Source organism: Microtus pennsylvanicus, chromosome 7, assembly GCF_037038515.1.
Source record: "Microtus pennsylvanicus isolate mMicPen1 chromosome 7, mMicPen1.hap1, whole genome shotgun sequence".
Taxonomy (NCBI): Eukaryota; Metazoa; Chordata; class Mammalia; order Rodentia; family Cricetidae; genus Microtus; species Microtus pennsylvanicus.
The window spans coordinates 119,148,723-119,168,041 of NC_134585.1; the positions used below are offsets into that span (position 1 = coordinate 119,148,723).

The 19,319-nt window shown below is 43.8% G+C and overlaps 1 protein-coding gene across 4 annotated transcripts in view; it reads left to right on the forward strand.

The window, feature by feature from the left end:
- Window positions 1-19,094, forward strand: part of Gabpb2 (GA binding protein transcription factor subunit beta 2) — a 39,904-nt gene extending 20,810 nt beyond the window's left edge. For 2 of the 4 annotated variants that reach the window (XM_075978186.1, XM_075978185.1), the window contains exons 5-8: window positions 506-656; window positions 5,269-5,454; window positions 6,704-6,834; window positions 6,966-13,913. In XM_075978186.1, the coding sequence (XP_075834301.1) occupies window positions 506-656; window positions 5,269-5,454; window positions 6,704-6,834; window positions 6,966-7,265 (768 nt within the window). In that variant the 3' untranslated portion in view covers window positions 7,266-13,913. Of the gene's footprint in view, window positions 1-505; window positions 657-5,268; window positions 5,455-6,703; window positions 6,835-6,965; window positions 13,914-17,993 lie in introns of those variants that run through there. The other 2 variants (XR_012911201.1, XM_075978187.1) reach the window with 2 other exon arrangements.
- The last annotated feature ends 225 nt before the right edge of the window (window positions 19,095-19,319 follow it).

Genomic DNA, 19,319 nt, shown 5'->3' on the forward strand with positions numbered 1-19,319 from the left:
AAATTGAGCAGACATCCTCGGAAGCAAGGGTGTAGCGTATGGAACTAGACTTCAAAACCTGCTACTCATTTATCTGCTTGTTATATGTTCTCTGAGGAGTTTCTTCAGTGGCAGAATGGAACAGGTTGTGGGATAAACTCTAGAGAATATTGTTCTCTGCAGGGATCTTCTACTAGCACCTTGTCTTGTAGATAACTGGTCACAGAATATAGGTGCTGCAAAATGCCTTTTAGACTGTCCAGACCAGTTTCTTCCCTTCTTTTTTATTTTCTTTTTACACGTTTGAGGTTAAGTGGAGCATGTGAAAGCTTTGTGACTAGCGCAGCCTTGCTTTCTCAAACAGAAGCAAGCCCGGGAAAGCCAGCTGCTTCAGTAGAGAAAAAGGTCGTAGCTCCCTGCCATCGTATGCAGGCTAGTTCTGCCTGCTGGAGCACTGGTAGGGAGGGCCATTCAGCGACTGTATGACTAAAGTTCTGACTTTGCCATATCCTGGTTTGTTTGGTAGGAAGCAATGCAGAATCAGGTGAGCGTCAACCCCGAGAGAGCCAACCCAGTGAGCAACCCTGTGACTGTGGCTGCTCCATTCATCTTCACCTCTGGAGAGGTCGTTAACCTCGCTAGCTTTGTCTCTTCAGCCAACACCAAAGCACCCACAGGTAATGCTCAGATAATGAGACATCTATTTTAAGCATAAAAATGAGCAGAATCCCATTTTCCTATGGATAGTCTGTCTAATTACCACTATTATAAAAATTCCCTAAATGATGCTGGGATTAAAGATCTGCTAAAGCCATGGACTAAATCTCCAGTACCACAAAAAAGGAAAGGAAAAACATTTCTCAAATGGTTGTTTTTCAGTGTAGACATTGAACTTGGGGCCTCACACTCTGGATCTGTGTTCACAGCCCATTCTTTTTCTTCTTCTGTTTGTTGTTTGTTTGGTTTATTTTATTGTCAAACAGACAAACGGGGCTGGAGAGAAGAGTCCGCAGTTAAGAGGGTTTACTCCTTTGGCAAAGACCTGGGTTCTCTTCTCAGCACCCACATCAGAAGGCTCATAACTGCCTGTTGTAACTTCAGTTCCAGGGGATCCAATTCCCTCTGGCCTTTGGGATACCTGCACACATGTGATGCACATAAACTCATTCAGGTACATACATATATGCAGAAGTAATTTTTTAAAACCTAGCACATTAAAAGTTTTTGATTGCTAGTGACTTGATAGCCCTGTATGTTCCAGCCTCCATGAAGGAAGCAGATGGCGACCACTGCTGCACCGTAGAGTGCTGCTTAGCAAGCACACAGCCCTGGGTTCCATATCCAGTATGACACCAACACAATTTATCTAAAACTTGCTTAATCATTGGCTTATTTGGGAAGGGTTTGTGAGTTCTTACATTAGCCTTGCTGTGACAGGCTAAAAGATAGGAAAAACAGGGACCCAACAGAATATTCAGGACTAACAGGCAGCTGAGTCTGCAGTCCCAGCACTTGAAAGGCTAAGGCAAGAGGATATGGATGACACAGTAAGATCCTGGCTCTTCCTCCCACCCTCACCCCGTACACACGCACATACACGCACACACAAAGGAGGCCAGCATAGCCTAATCAGGGAACCCCAGGTTCATGATTTCAAGAGAGACCATGTTTCAGGAGAACAAAATGGCCACTTCCTGGGGAACAGCATCTGAGGCCGACCCCTGCCCTCTGCATGAACATACGTACACTCCATACAAAAAAGTATACCAACAGGCTGAAGCCTGCACTCTAGGGACTGCCTGTCCCACTGCCCTCTTGCAGTATGTTCAACAAATTATTCTGCCTCAAAAAATGTAATTATACGTAAAGAAACATGCATGTGTGTGCATCTGTGCATATGTCAATTAAGGCAGTCTTACTTAGCTTGGGCTAGCCTGGGACTTTCGATCTTCCACCCTCTACCTCCTTAGTGTGTCCCTCCCTGCTGGGACTAGAAACCAGGGCTTCAGCAGCCAGGCACCTTTAATCCCAGCACTCGGGAAGCAGAGGCAGGTAGATCTCTGTGAGTTCCAGGACAGCCAGGGATACACAAAGAAACCCTGGCTCGGGGTGGGGGGAGGAAGGTATTGAAATACACAGGCATGTTCCTGCTCCCTTCTCATGTTTATCTCGTGTGCTTAAGCTTGGCTGGAAATACAGTGCTGGCATTTCCAGTATAGTTGGGCAGATGCGCTGCAGAATGCCCTTCTAATAATGAAAACAGTAAGTTTTCAGGGATTGGCAAGGTGTCCCAGCAGATAAGAGCTTCTACTAGGAACTCACATGGTAGATAGAAAACCAATTTTCACTTGTGTCTTTATGACCTCAATATGTGCACCGTACACACAAAGTTAAAAAAAAATTCAAGTTACTTAGCCAGTGTTGGTAGCGTGTGAAAAAAAGCTTTATGAATTTATGTAGCTGGGGCAGGTAATTGGAGGTAGGGCTCCGCGTGCAGTCTCCTAAAAACTCCAGAAGCAGCTGTCGACTACTCTTTCTTTTTCTTTTTCTGTTTTTTGTTTGTTTGTTTGTTGTGGGGTTTTTTTTGTTTTGTTTTTGTTTTTCAAGACAGGGTTTCTCTGTAGCTTTGGAGCCTGTCTTGTAGCTTCCTCTTGTAGACCAGGCTAGCCTCGAACTCACAGATATCCACCTGTCTCTGCCTCCTGAGTGCTGGGATTAAAGGTGTGTGCCACCACTGCCCAGCTTTTTTTTTTAAAGACTATTTATTATGTATACAGCATTCTGTCTGCATGTATGCCTACACACCAGAAGAGGCACCAAATCGCATTATAGACAGTTGTGAGCCACCATGTGGTTGCTGGGAATTGAACTCACGACCTCTGGAAGAGCAGCCACCTTTAACCCCAGCACTCAGGAGACAGAGTCTGGCAGGTCTCTTGAGTTTGAGGCCAGCCTGGTCTACAGAGTGAGTTCTAGTCCTTGGAGCTGTTCAAGAAAGTGAGTGGTGTCAGGAGAAACGTATGTTGGATTGGGGTGAATCACTTAAGTTCTCCAGGTCACTAGTTGCTCATCCGGCCTGGTTGTCTTAGATTTCCACTGTAACATTCAGACTTGGTGCTTTCTCTGGGTGCGGATCAAAAAGTGTTCAGTGTTTCTGAATTAGGGGCTCATGGGTCTCAACTCCGGCTCCCCTTGCCTCTACCTCCCAAGGACTAGGAATACAGCTGCTTGCTACCATACCCAGTTTATCCTTCATTTCTGTGAGGTGCCAACAGGTCGTTTTCATGGACTTTCCTGTGGATGGGATGGCCATGCTCCACGGAGGCCAAGTTCCCGATGACTTTCAGTCTGTGACTCCTGTTAAGAAGGAGAAGCTTCCCCTGGCCTGTGGGTTATTGACCAGCCAATGCCAACGGCTCTCACACAGATAGACTCTCAGGAATGGACCTGGCGCACAGTGGGGAGTCTATAGTGTAGCTCTTGTTTATGTGTCAGATGGGAAAGGCCACTTCCATGCGGCTCATCTGTTAACTTTTACCCATTGATTGTTTACTATAATGTTTTACTAGTTCACTGTTAAATGTCACCATATTCTTAAATTATCTATACTAATTTACAGGGTTGTTTTTTTTTCAAGTTTCATACATTTACTTAGACTTTAAAAATGATGCCTAAAAAAGGGATTCTAAGATCTTGGGGAAACACAGCACGTCATACACTACAGGAGAAATTCAAGTGCTCAGTAACCTGTTAAAACTGGTGATACTGGCCCAGACAAAAAGTGTAACACACACACACACACACACACACACACACACACACACACTCACACAGGCTAGGATGTAATTCAGGTTGAATGTTTGCCTAGCTTTCACAAGTCACAAGGTCCAGGGGTTTTTTGTTTATTTGTTTGTTTTGCTGAGACAGGGTTCCTCATACGAAGCTGCCTGGAATTCCCTCTGTAGACCATGCTGACCTTGAACTCATAGAGACCCACCCACCTCTGCCTCCAGAGTGCTGGGTTTAAGTGTGTATTACCACCACCTAGTTCAAGATCCTGGCATGGTAGCTCACACTTGAAATCCCAGCACTTGTGAGGTAGATGCAGGAGGATCAAGAGTTCAAGATCATCCCCAACTCCACTGTGAATTTAAGGCCAACCTGGACTACGTGAGACCCTGTCCCCTATCCTACTACCCCTAAAAAGTATATATACTACTTGGGTTTCTTTGACATGGGGTCTCACATAGCTCAGGTTGGCCTCAGACTCTATATGCAGCTTGGAACTTGAGATCCTCCTGCCTTTGTCTCCCAAATAGGATTTATTATGCCCCATCACACCTGGAAAGTTTAAGTGCATTTGAACTAGCCTTTCAAAATGTATTTATTTGTAGCACCGATCTCTTTTTGTTATTTGAGACTTGGATCTTTGTTTTTGTTTTTTGTTTTTCTGTTTCTTTTTTTTTTCAAAAGAACACACTTTCTTTTTTTCCCTTATTATTTTATTTATTTATTATATATACAATATTCTGTCTGTGTTTATGCCTTCAGGCCAGAAGAGGGCACCAGACCCCATTACAGATGGTTGTGAGCCTCCATGTGGTTGCTGGGAATTGAACTCAGGACCTTTGGAAGAACAGGCAATGCTCTTAACCTCTGAGCCATCTCTCCAGCCCGTTTTTCTGTTTCTTGAGAAGGAATCTCACTACATAGCCCAGGCTGGCCTGGAAGTCAAGGCAGTTCTCCTGCCTCAGGATCCTCAGTGCTGTGATTGCAGTGTACGCTACCAACAGCACCAAAGACCTCTTTATTGAACTCTGCTAACATCTCAGTGAGGACGTTTTTAGAAAATACTGTTCTAAGCTGGGCGATGGTGGCGCACGCCTTTAATCCCAGCACTCGGGAGGCAGAGGCAGACGGATCTCTGTGAGTTTGAGGCCAGCCTGGTGTACAGAGCTAGTTCCAGGACAGGCTCCAAAGCCACAGAGAAACCCTGTCTCGAAAAACCAAAAAAAAAAAAAAAAAAAGAAAAGAAAAGAAAATACTGTTCTAGCAGCATCCCTGTGTTCTTCTCTCCTGACTGGTTACTCATTAAAGCTTTTCTGGAAGATTATTGGTGCTCAGTCCTGTCGTCCTGGACTTAGAAGGCTGAGACTGGCTGAGTTGTCTGGGTATAGAAGACCCTACCTCAAAAAAAAAAAAATCAACCAAAAAATTTATTTTCCAAAAGGAAAATGAAACTTGTTTTATATATATATGACATTTTAAAATCACTTTTGTTATCCTTAGCTAATTTAGAGGAAATTGAAGAAGGAAATTCACTTGACTCATCAATCCAGCAAGTGGTGGGGAGTGGCGGCCAGAGGGTCATCACCATAGTGACTGATGGAGGGCCTCTGGGTAATATCCAAACCTCACTCCCTACTGGAGGCATTGGCCAGCCCTTTATTGTAACTATGCAAGATGGACAGCAAGGTAAGTTATATCTAGTAGACATTTGCTTATTTAAAGATATTTTATTTATTTATTTTTGGTTTTTGAGACAGAGTTTCTCTGTGTAGCTCTGTCTGTCTTGGAACTCATACTGTAGACCAGGCTGGCCTAAAACTCACAGAGATCTGCCTGGGATTAAAGGTGTGAGCCACCACCTTGAGCTGCTCTCAAAGTCTTAATCTGTACCTCAGCCTGGCCTCAAACTCACCATGTAACCTGGGGGACACTAAACTCAGAGCAGTCTCCCCACCTTAGTTTCCTGGGCACTGGAATTATAGGTGTGTACCACCACCCTCTACTTTATTTATTTATTTAGAAACGGCATCTCTCATAGCACAGCTGGCCTCAAACTCACGTAATAGCCAAAGATGACCTTGAATTCCTGATGCTCTTGCTTCAACTTCCCAAATACTAGGATTATTGGCGTGAGCCATCATTCCAGACTCAAAGTTTTGACTTCTCTCCTTGTCTCTCTCTTTTTTCCTTTCTTTTCTTTCTTTCTTTCTTTCTTTCTTTCTTTCTTTCTTTCTTTCTTTCTTTCTTTTCTCTCTCTCTCTCTCTCTCTCTCTCTCTCTCTCTCTCTCTCTCTCTCCCCCTCTCTCTCCCTCTCTCTCTCTCTGTGAAAGAAAGAGAGAGATATCTTGCTTGCTGTGTATCTTTGGCTAACCTGGGACTCACTATGTAGACTAGGGTGGCACAGACAAAGCTGCCCTTCTGCCTTAGCCTCTTGAGTACTGACATCACAGGCCTGCACCACCATATTTGGCTGAAGGTTTTTGTCTTAAGAACCTGAGGCCTTCGTGGTTTCTGAGCTGCGGTTCTTTCCTTCCTTGGCGCTACTTCTTTCCTGATTTCTTTTTTTGTGACTTTAAGTTACCTTTTGACTTCAAACTCTGTGTTTTGTTGTTTGGGTTTTGTTTTTTGAGACAGGGCTACAGAGAGCTCTGCTGTTAACCAGGCTGAGCTTGAATTCAGAACTCTGCCTACCTCCTGAGCACGGGGACTAAGGACGTGTACCCCCTCAGCTAAAGAGTCTAAGTTCTATAAAGAGATATCACAGCAATGTACGGGGGTGAGGGGATGGATATAACCTGTGTTAGAACACTTCTCTGACATACAAGAAGCCATGCCAAAAATAATAATATGAAGTTCACTTTTTTCTAGTAAGGCAAAAAAGCCTTCTCTGTGTGCTGTGTGCTCATTGTCTCCTATGGGTGTGCTTGGCTTGTAGTTCTAACTGTGCCTGCTGGTCAGGTTGCAGAGGAGACAATAATTGAAGAGGAAGAAGAGGAAGAAGAGAAGTTGCCATTGGCAAAGAGACCAAGGATGACAGAGATAACTAACAGTATTGAGGAAAGCAAGGTAATGAGATTCTTCTCATAAGAGAGAGAAGGAGTGGAAGCCCTGGTGATTGGAGGTGAAGCCCTCTTCATCTTTCTGTCTGCCGTCTGAATACAGGAATTCTTACTGTAGTGACACTGTTTGCTCTACAGGAAGGCAGCGAAAGAGAGCTACTGCAGCAGCAGCTCCAGGAGGCCAATCGGAGAGCCCAGGAGTACAGGCACCAGCTTCTCAAGAAAGAGCAGGAGGCAGAACAGTACCGGCTCAAGCTGGAGGCCATGGCGCGACAGCAGCCCAATGGAGTTGAGTTCACCGTGGTTGAGGAGGTAGCTGAAGTGGATGCTGTCGTAGTGACAGAAGGGGAAATAGAAGAAAGAGCAGCAGAAGTGATGACGTCAGGAAGGACCACAGAGCCTCACACTAGTGTTTCCATAGAAACCATTTCATCTTAACAAGCAAAGGCCACAACTTGCACTCATTCATCTTATTTTTAAGAAGAAAATACAGAGGGCAAGCACTGTGTTCAAATTAAGACTGTCTTTAAGAAGGGAACAGTAGCAGGGCTCAGTGCCTGGGCCAGGAAAGCTGTTTGTGCAGCTAGAGACTCAGAGCCACATTAGGGGCATCTAAAGGACCAAAGGACCAGGACCAAATCTCTCAGCTCACGTCATTGCTTTAAACAGAGTACTGAGCATTGCGGGTTGATTTTTTTTTTTTTATAAAAAATAATTAACTTTATATCAAAAGATTTTAAGATAATACTTGTAATACATATACACCAAGAGCCTTTAATAATTATTCCTGAGATCTCCAAGTGATCTGAAGTTTGCCTTACTTAGGTTTATGAACTGCTAAGGTTGTAGGAAGACTCTTCGCGAGGATGAAGAAAAGATACCGTACATTCCTTCCTTTTCCTTTTTTTTTTTTTTTTTTTTTTTTGGTGGAGAAGTTCAAGATAGGGTTTCTCTCTGTAGCCCTGGCTGTCCTGGAACTCACTCTGTAGACCAGGCTGGCCTCAAACACACAGATCTGCCTGCCTCTGCTTCCCGAGTGCTGGGATTAAAGGCATGCGCCACCACCACCCGGCTAAAGCTACCATACATTTCTGAGAAGCAAGCACACGGGCTGCTCCTAGTTAATCCATGGGCTAGGAACAGTAGTACATACCTGTAATGCCAACGCTCAGGAAACCGAGACAGCCAGTGAGTGTGAGGTCAACAGGAGCTAGAGAGACTCCTTCGGTGAAAGAGGGCCAGATGCCCTTTTCTGGCCTCTGGGAACACCCTGGCATATACATACAAATAAAAATTAAAAAGTTAAGTAAGTTAGTTGAACGCCAAGGTTTGCCCTTCAGGATCATGAGACTACCACGAGATTGAAGCCAACTTGAGCTCCATAGTGAATTACAGTGTAGCCGGGCTACAATGTGGGGCCTTATGCAAGAAAAGAAAATCAAATCGTGTGGTGGTGCACACCTCTTCCAGCACTTAGGTGATAGAGACAGGTGCATCGCTCTGAATTTGAGACCTGCCTAGTCTACAAAGACAGTTAATGGGATGGCCAGCACTGCATACAGAGACCCTGTCTCAAAGAAAAAAAAAAGAAAAGAAAAGAAAGCAGAGAAAGCTGACTTGTGATTGCCAATAAATTGTATGTTCATAGCTTAGACGTCAGTTAAAAAAAAAAACAAAATTAAACTAGGCATAGTGTCGCATGCTTGTAATCCCAGCACTTGTGAGGCTAAGACAGGAGGATCACTGCAAGTTCAAGGTCAGCTTTGACTATTGTAAGATTTTTCTTTAAAAAAGAAACAAAATGACTAGACTTGATGACCCTCATCCCTGTACTCGGGAAGCAGAGGCAGGCAGATCTTTGGGGTTCTAACTAGCCTGGTCCACATAGTGAGTTCCCGGCCAGCCTGGGCTACATAGACCCTAACTAACAATAGCAAAAAATCTGAGGACATTGCTCAGTGGGACAGCATGTTGCCTAGCATGCAAGGAAGTCCTGGGTTCCTCCTTTGGTGCTGTATGTACACAACAAAAACAAAGGGCAGGAAAGCAAAGAGAAAAACAATTAACATCAAACTTTTAATGCCAGAAAGAAATTTTACTTACGTTATGGGGAGTGTGTGTATAAAGCCTGCGTCCCTCCTGAGACTGGGCGGTCTCAGAATGAGGCTTCTGAGCTGTGAAGCTCTGGTCTTGAGATGGAAACTGTATGAACGTTATAAGACTACAATCAGGAGGGTCGTCAGAACATTGCTTCTAAATACCTGTTTATATAAATCAAGTTTGAACTTCTAAATTGTATAAAGTTGGGTTGAATGTTGTGTGTCACGTAGGACATTGGTGCTTTCCTGCAGCGCTTATCATCCTGTGACGAAGGCCAGCGCTGTGCAGGCCTGTTTCTGTTGACTGCTGCTTTTGCTAATGTGGGCCAATAGAACGCTGTGCCTTAAGGTGTGTAGGACAGGTGACAAAGGGGGCAGGGGTCACTGCCACAGAGCAGAGAGCCATACATCCGAGCCCTTGCTGTCTTCCCCTCTCTCTTACTCTGCTCAGACACTTTTGCATAGATTTTCAGTGCTGGGTTGTTGAGGTGGGATTGGGCAGGTCTCTGTTATTAACATGAAGTGGTTTTTGTTTGTATAGCTGGGCACTGCGCTCTTGTCTGTAATCTCAGCATTCAGGAGGCTACAGCAAGAAAGTTGACATGAGTTTGAGGCCAGCCTGAACTACAGTGTGAGAACCTGTCTCAAAAACAAGGCAGCTGAGCATTGTGGCTCATGCTGATAATGCCAGCTCAGAAGGCTGCTGCAGGAGGTTGCCTGCACTCTGAACGTAGTGAGCTCTCTAAGACAGCATGAGCTACAGAGACACCTGTCCATCCTCTTCCCACCCCCTCCCCTTTCCCCAGACAGGGTTTTTCTATGTAAACCTGGCTGTCCTGGAACTTACTCTGTAGACCAGGCTGGCCTTGAACTCACAGAGATCTTACTGCCTCTGCCTCTCCAGTGCTGGGATCAGAGGTGTGCACCCTAGCTGAGACACCTGTCTTAAAGAGAAAAGAAAGGGCTGAGACTATAGTTCAGGAAGAGCCCTTGCCTGTCATTTTATCAGATCTTATTTCAATCCTTAGGACTGCAAAAAACAATATTTTTAAAAGTTTAAACAGGATGTGATAGTACATGTCTATAATCTCAGAACTGGTAGAGGGAGGCACGAGGTCAGAGGTTGAGGACCATCCTTGGTTATTTAACAAGTTTGAGGCCAGTTTACCCCCTCCCCCCATCTCTCCTAAGGGGGAAAGGTACCTGATAACAGAGGGAAAGGCCATGTAGACTTTTTATTGGAAATTAGAAGAAGCCAGAAGGGCATGTGCCAAGTGTACACCTGAATGACTGTTGAGAATATAGTTTCCTAATTAGTGATCATGAAGAAAATGGGTATTTTAGCCTGGAAAAAGCTTGACAGTTAACATGGTTCTGTTTACCTTGATTAGTATAATAATTTGTGCAGTGTTCCAGAGGTGTGGATTCATTTTTGGCTCAAACATAATTCTCTAACTCATATTGAACAAACAGAATGGACTGTTAGGTTTATAGGCAAAAATAGCTGTTTTCAAATGACTCTTGGCTGCTGGCACCCTGACTAGGTCTGCTCTGTGTGTCCGAGCATCAGAGACTGTTCTAGTGTCTCAAGAGTGTCTGGAAGCATAGTGGAGGGGTCTGTGTGTGTCTGATACCTGGGAATGGGGTGCTAGCAGTAAGCTGCTGTGTGTGGCATCTCAGAGCCATGGCTAACTAGAGGGAGCAAGTTTCCATTCAGATGACTGTGTTTACATTCTTGGAGCGTATGTTGACTTTAATTCCCTCCCACCTTTTAAGGGGATGGAGAGTGTCTGCAGGGACTGTCCACGCCTAACCACCTCATTACCTTGCTAGTTACTGTGGGGACGAATCTGTCCATCTACTCCTCCCCTCTGAGCAGAGCTTCTACCTTAGGGGAGCCTGCTTCATTGTTCCAAGTTAATTTTGAACATGAAGTCTCCATTGTTCATCTCAAAATGGAAGTAGGTTTTGCTTTTCAGTTATACGGTCATGAAGATGAAAGGGTGTGGGAGAAGACTCTTTCAGTTAGTTAAAAATGTAGGTATTGGATAGCCAAGCATGGGGCACATGTGAAATCCCAGCATTGAGAGGATGAAGCAAGAGGCTCAGGAGTTCGAGGCCACACTGGGCTACATGACGGCACTGTCTCAAAAACAAAGATAGGACTGGATAAGAACACGACACACAAGTGTGAAGGCCCAAATTCAGATCCTAGCACCCTCTCTAGCAAGCCCTGGTCCCTGGAGCACCCATAACCCTAACCCGTTAGCAGGCTGAGGACGAAGGGTTGCTGGGGTTCAGGGTCAGGGAGCGACCTGTCTCAAAGGAGCACAACAGTAGTGGAAGAGGACACCCAAGGTTCTCTTCTCCCTCCACACACAGGCACATACCCCACACTCACACAAGGAACTGGGGCGGAGAAATGAAAATACACTAAGACTATCTCCTGACTTCATGTAGCCTTCTAGGTCAGCCTTTTGTAAGTTTGTTGCTTTTTAAAGACAGGGCCTCACTCTGTAGGTTGACTTCAGACTCAGGGCAATCCTCCTGCCTCAGCCTCTTGAGTGCTGGGACTATAAGTGTGAGCTCCACGTTGGACTGGGTCAATTGAGAAGATCTACCGTGGATCTTCGGGGTGAAGAGGCCCAGCTGATTGCGAAGGCTGGGTATATGAGAATCAGTAGCAGAGGAGCCGTCCGGGACTGCAGCTCAGCAGAATGCCGGCCTAGGGACTCGGCTCCAGGGCAGCTGCTGCGTGAATGCCAGTGCTGTGCTAATTCAGGGATGTAACCCCACATTTGCATCTGGGTTGTAAGTGTTTCCCCCCAAAAAAGAAAAAAAGAATGTTACAACTTCTGTTCTTCCTCCTTCAGGGAAATTGATGACAAATGTGTAAATGTGCCTTCCCTCCACATTCTGCTTCTGTGGGGGCTTGTCATTGTGATGCCAAAGCGGAGCCTTCGTGGCTGCTATAGGAGTAGGGGCCTCGGGGGGGGGGGGGGTTGCTCCGAACTCTATGCCTTAAAAGATACTCTGTCAGATGTATATGTTCTTTTGTTTTTTTCCAGACATAATCTCACTGTGTAGCTCTGACTGGCAAGAAACTTGCTATGTAGTCCAGGCTAGCCTCAAATCTAGAGATCCATCTGCCTCTGCCTCCTGAGTGCTGGGATTAAAGATGCCTGGCAACAGATAGTTTTTATATCCCTTTGCTGGGTGCATGTTAGTATAAATGTATGTAAATGCATAATATTTCCCAGTTTTCTCTTTGCGGTTCAGCTCTAAATTATTTGGGATAACCTGGAATCTTATTAAATATATAGATAGGGTTTTTAATCCCCTTAATCCACTGGGGAGCAGGGACTAGGAAAACAGTGAATAAGAGAAAATATGAGCGTTGAGGCCCAAGGAGCTGGTTCATGCTCACAAGGGAAGCCAGCAGGTAAGTGCAAAGACACCATGGTCAGTGCACAGCGACCAAAGCGAGCTTCCCTCTGTGGCCGTTTGTCTTTTCCTCCTGTTGAAGCTGCCTTGACACTTAGAAAAACCCTCAGAGATGGGTGTGGTGAAGCACATATTTAGCCCCAGGACTCAGGAAGCGGAGGCAGGTGGATCTCTGTAAGTTCCAGGCCAGCTTGGGCTACACAGTTAGACCCTGTCTCAAAAGAAAAGCCTCCAGGCTTCTGGACAGGGAAGAGCCCTGATGAGGGGCTGTGGAACTGAGCTCTGAAGCTCTACTTCCCCAGCTCAGCACCTCACCGTGCAAGAAATAACTTACTCTGAGAAAGCTTGTGTGGCTGTCCCTACGTCAGCCACCTCCAGGGCTAGAAGAGCTGAGGCCCATGGTGAACTCCTGTCAGAGTCTGACAATGAGCAGGGGTTCCTTTTTGTCCCAGTTCCTGGAGACCAGCTTTCTCTTCTCTCCTCATACAGACAGACGTTTCTGTCAAGGCCACCAGTGTGCACTTTAACTTCTTACCTCCTTTTTGTGTTTTGTTTTGCTTCGAGACAGGGTCTCTCTCACCCTAGCCAGGCTGACCTGGAACTCACTGTGCGACCTAGGCTAGCCTCAGACTCACAGCAGTCCGATGCCATGGCCTCTCACGCCCTGGCTTACAGATGTATCACCATGACAGACCGGCTCTAACCCTGTCGGAGTCACGCTCTGTTTCCTTTACTCACAGGAAGGATGTTAGATTTAATAGCCTTGGGCCTCTGGTGCTGTCCTTCTGAAGGCTTTAACCTCTGGGGCTGGGGGAGGAGGATTGTCCTAAACTCTGCAGTAGTAAGTGATTTGTTACAGTCAGGAAGTTGTGACCCTCTTTGTCTTCCCTGACCCCCATCCACCACTTCTGTTCCTTCCATCCCTCAGCTCTTGTGGTAGGAAGGCTTTGCCCGGCACTGGAACGTATTTAATTGGTCGGTCATCTCTAATCTTCCGGGCTCCCCTTTCTCTCTCCTCCTCCCCACCACATTTTGCTCCGAGGTGATTTGTTTCTGAGAATTAACTAGGTTATACTTTCTATCTGTGTTCCCACTTGGTTTCTGGCATCTTGGATGTCAACTGTTACAGTAGCAGCTCAGCTCCCCGGCCTCGGCCTCGTCCAGTGTGTCCTTCTGCCAAGGCCATTGGGAGGCGGATGCCCAGGAGTCTTTACAGTGTCCTCTTGTTCTTCAAGTTGTCTGGCAGCTTTGTGTACAGAAAAATTGCAGGAAAACTTAAATAAAAGTTTCTTTTTTATTTAGGATAAAAATACTTCCATTCTAATGAGCAAGCGTGTGTGTACATGTGTGTGAATGAGCATTTATGTACATATACCTATACAGATCTATATTATATATACAGTTTTGTACTATCATTTAAAATAAAGACATTTCTTAATAAAACATTAGTGTTGTTAAAGTCTTTGGCAAAGAATGTTTATGCTGTCTCTGTTACAATGAACCAGCCAAACTAAACTTAAGGTGTGTGCCGCAGGCCCAGCACCCAGATCTCACCTCAGTGTCTTTATTTTCTTTTATTTTGAGACAGGGTTCCTTTTGTGTGTGTGTGTGTGTGTGTGTGTGTGTGTGTGTGTTTGTTTATGTTTGAGACAGGGTTTCTCTGTAGCTTTGGAGCCTGGAGCCTGTCCTGGAACTTGATCTGTAGACCAGGCTGGCCATGAACATGAGATCCACCTGCCTCTGCCTCGTGGGTGCTGGGATTACAGGTGTGCACCACCGCCCAGTCGCTCAGTTTCTTTCATGTGTAAGGAGTACCAGGCTGAAGGCGGGTGGGTAAGAAGGGCGGAGGATACGAAGGAGACTAAACATAAACAGTGTTGCTGCCTTCTCAGGACCATCAGCTGTGTCTTGTGAAAGATCATTCCAGCTGGACTTCCTGACAGGGCCCAGGGTTCTCACCTGATGGCCCCAGCTCCTCACCACCTGTAGTAGCTGCATGTGGCCTTAACTGCGTGGCCGAGGGAGGACGTGCCGGACAAAGGCTTTCAGGTGCAGCCTGCTGTGGGAAGAGCAAACCCTTTTAAGTAACCCCTCACTGATTCTCAGAGTGAACTTTGGGGGAGTCCTGCCTCAGTTTGTTGGTTTGTCATCGGGACCTTAAGAAGAAGGGTATACACCATTTATGTCTCCCTCTGGGAAGGAATTTTAGAAACACGCAGTGGAAACTCAGTGTAATCCCAGCACTCCTACTGTGAGATAGGAATGGAGCCAGGAGAATCCCAGAAAGCTTGGGGGCCTCCTAATCTGGCCACTGCAAACAAGAAGCCCACAATTGAGCTGTGGTGCACATGCACCCATACTCACATGCAAGCATACACATACAAAAGTTTTTAAATTTTTATGTCATTGGTGTTTACCTGTATATGTTGTATGAGGGTGTCAGATCCTCTGGAACTAAACTTACAGACAGCTGCGAGCTGTCATGTGGGTTCTGGGAATCATCTCTCTAGCCCCCATATATAGTGGTGTATTTCTTACAAAGGTTGACGTCCATAGTAAATAGAATGATAGCAAATTCAGGAGCTAGACAAATAATAATTGAATCTCTCCGGTTTTTGAAAATGCTAATTCTTAATGCAAAAGGATAATTAGGTCATTAAAGGCAAGGTCAACACCTTTGGAGGAATGGATTTGAGATATAATTAATATTGAATCTCATTACCATGATACTTGGATAGGAGAGGTGCTTTCCAGAGGTTTGAAGAAAAACTGAAATGTCAAGTGTTTTAATTGTGGCAAACAATGTCATCTAGAAAGAGACTGTAGACAGGGTGTTCCAATGTTTTTTCTAAGAATAATCCATTCAGAATGCCCCTCTTGTCTGGATTATGCAAAAGGTGAGGCAAAGGTAGGCATTGGACTAATGAATGTAGGTCCAGAAGAGATATCCAAGGTAACCCTTTGCCATTGGGAAACTCCTTGAGGGGCCTGCAAGAGGCCCCTATGCCAAATCCAGTTCAGTCATTTACTGCCATGGTAGAGGAAACTCCTTCCCAGAGCAATTAAAGAACCTAGTGCGTATTCTAAGAAACCATACTGCTCTGGATAATAGAACAGGTATAGAAGAAAAAAAATCAGGAGAAACAATAAAACAAGTACACACATCTATAAATGAACAAAGACCAAAATTAAAGATATGAATAAATGATGTCATTGAAGGTCTGGTAGACACAGGTGCAGATGTATCAATAATTTCATCAGAATCTTGGGATCCAAATTGGCCTCTTCAGGACATAAGTGTTCAGTTTTTAGGGACCAGAAATTTATCTCAGGCAAAGAAAAACACCAGATGGGTTGAATGTAGGGCCAGGACAGAGAGGAATATTGAAACCATATGTGACTAACATAGCAATGAATTTGTGGGGATGTGATTTGTTATAGCAATGGAATACTCAGATTAACACTCCCCCAATCTTAGAAACAAACCATAAATTATTTTTTTCTGGGGAAAATATTACAAGATATTATAAAGAACAGTCACCAACCATTCGGGTTGTATAGGGCACAACAGCTGCTGATCTTCCAAAGGCACCAACAACCCTACCTTTAAAATGGTTGACAGACAAACCTGTATGCATTGCACAACAGAAACTAAGGTTTTAGAACAGTGGGTACAGGAGCAACTAAATGCTCATCATATTGACAAATCAACCAGCCCTTGGAATTCTCCTGTATTTGTTGTTAAAATGAAATCTGGAAAATGGAGAATGGTGACAGATCTAAGAGCTGTTAATGAGGTGAGTCAGCCAATGGGCTCTCTACAGTCTGGAATTCCTTTGCCTTCTCTATTACCTAAAGGATGGCCTCTTATAGTTACTGACTTAAAAGATTGTTTCTTCACTACACTTTTACAAGAAAAAGACAGAAATTTTTGCCTTCACAGTGCCTATTTATAATAATTCTCAGCCTGCTAAGAAATACCAATGGAAGATTCTCCCACAGGGAATGATCAATAGCCCCACCCTGTGCCAGTATTTTGTACAGCAGCCATTGGGAATGATACGTAAGCAATTTCCTGAGTCTATAGTTTACCATTATGTGGACGACATTTTGTTATCTGATTCTAATGCAGATGCTTTAGAAAATGCCTGAAGAAGTAAAGAAAATTTTGCCTCGCTGGGGATTACAAAGTGCTCCTGAAAAAGTACAAAGAGAGATTCTATTAATTATTTAAGTTATAAAATAGGTTTATAAAAAATTAGATTCCAAAAGGTACAAATTAAGAGAGATTGATTGCAGACTTCCAAAGATTGCTAGGAGACAGTTTCCATATATGGCCCACTATTGGGATAAAATCTGATGAACTAATTAATTTAAGCAAAACTTTAAATGGTGACAGTGACTTAATTCAAGGAAATTATCAGCTGAAACTGAGAGAGAATTGACTTTGATTAAAGAGAAATTACAGAAGGCACAAGTGGATCGGATTGTGTGGATCCGAATCTTAACTGCATTCTCATAGTACCCTTCAGACATTCTCCTACAGGAAATTTAATGCAGAGGGAAGATATTATCTTAGGATGAGTCTTTTTATCACTTAAACAGAGTAAAAAATTAAAATGTGTGTGGAAAAGGTCTCTGAGTTAATTCTAAAAGAGAAATTGTCATCAGTTAGCAAGAAATTACAGTATCTTTTAATAATGATGAAATTGACAGAAAAGGAACCCTGGCAAAGAGCTTGTAGTAATTTTTGGGGGAGAGATTAACAACAACTATCCCAAAAGCAAGAGAATTCAACTAAAGAGAACTAGCAGGATCCTTCCTTGCATTGTACAGAAAACACCAATAACTGGATCCCCTACATTCTATACTGGTGCAAATAAATTAGGAAAGGCATCTTACAAATAAGAAGCTTTAAGTAAAGTAGATCAAAGCCTTATGGTTTTGTCCAAAAGTCAGTATTACATGCTATTCTCATGGTACTAAAGGATTATTTATTTATTTATTTATTTATTTTGAGACAAGGTATCCTTTTGTAGCCTGGCCTGGAACTCACTTTGTCCACCAGCCTGGCCTCAAACTCACAGAGATTCACCTGCCTCTGCCTACCTAGTACTGGGATTAAAAGCATGCACCACCACCACCCGGCAGTACTAAAGGATTTTAAAGAATCTCTCAACATAGTTACCGATTTTCATATGCAAAAAGAGTTGTTTTGCATATTGAAACTGCTGAATTTATACCAGGTAATACAGAATTGACTTCATTATTTATTCAGTTACAAGATATAATCCGGTATAAGCATCATCCCATCCATATACACAACACACATACTGTACATACATTTCTACTCTTGTTCAACGTATACCTAAACAACTCATTTAATAATATAATATAAATTTCTAGTCCTTCAAAATTATTATTACTAACTGTTTAAGACAATAAGGAAATGCAGTTAGTAGTTAATCACCTATTAAAATTGAACTTGTAGTCAAATTAGGTATGTTTTCAAGGTCAAACAAATATATATTTTAGATAGACAGGCCCTCCTCAAACACTTCAGAGATCTACAGAATATAACATTTTAGATGTTTTAATAACTTACGCTCTTTTTTCATGACAGTGAGACGTGTCTGCTCCTGGCAGCCTCAATCCACTTCAGAGAAGATAATGGGCATCGAGGAAACTCCATGTGGAGTTTACTTTCTTTGTGGCAGAAGTAAGCCACTGGGCAAGAAAATGCCCTTGCCTGGACTGCTAAGAGTATGCTGTCCTAATTGGACAAGCAGGACGCAAAAGAGAGTTTCTGGCAAATGTTGTCAAGACGGGGGAACAACCCTTCAGAATATCCTACTTTGAACTAAGAGAGCCATGCAACAAGTGACATTAACATCCCTGGGTACTGCAGAACTTTCTGCATGCTACACCCCAGACAGAGCTGTCCTTACCCTGTCAGGGCTGCATGTTCCTCTCCTTTAGCAAGCAAGCCATGAAGCAGTCACCCCTGTGGGATAGTGATGGCCTGGTGCCTACCACTGGCTTCTGCTCATCTGCTTCCCTCAATAAACCCTATTTAGTCTTTAAAAAAAGAAAAAAAGAATATCCTGCTTCACAGAAAAGCATGTTGCATATTCTAGGCCTGCAAGCCAAAGATCGATACTCCAATGTTGCAGAGGAACTTTGGGTGACCATCCAGGCAGCCAGCTGTTTCTGTCACTTCTCACACTTTTTTTTGAAGTCGCCTGCTTGCACTTCCTGCTTACTCAGAAGATTAGATAGTTATAACTTTCCTTGTTTGCCAGATGCAGAAAACAAGTTATGATAGAAAATAAATTAGGGGGCTGGAGAGATGGCTCAGCAGTTAAGAGCACTGACTGCTCTTCCAGAGGTCTTGAGTTCAATTCCCAGCAACCATGTGGTGGCTCACAACCATCTGTAATGAGATCTGGTGCCCTCTTCTGGCCTATAGGCAGGATACGGCATAAATAAATAAATAAATAAATCTTAAGTAAATAAATAAATTAGGCACAAGACTTTGGATTCACCAAAATATATAGATATAGACTATTTTCTCTGAATTTGTCAGATGCAAATGAACTAGACATTGTTGATGTATTTGTTGCCTATATATATTGTATATAGTTACTGTACTTATTGTATATAGTTCTTCTTATATTAGTTATACCCTCCTTATTTTACTTTAGACAAATATAGTGGTGTATTATTTGTGGGTTTTTTTTTTTATTTGGTTTTTCGAGACAGGGTTTCTCTGTGGCTTTGGAGCCTGTCCTGGAACTAGCTCTGTAGACCAGGCTGGTCTCGAACTCACAGAGATCCGCCTGCCTCTGCCTCCCGAGTGCTGGGATTAAAGGCGTGCGCCACCACTGCCCGGCTTTATTTGTGTTTTAATAAATAAAGCTTGCCTGAAGATCAGAGGGCAAGGCAGCCA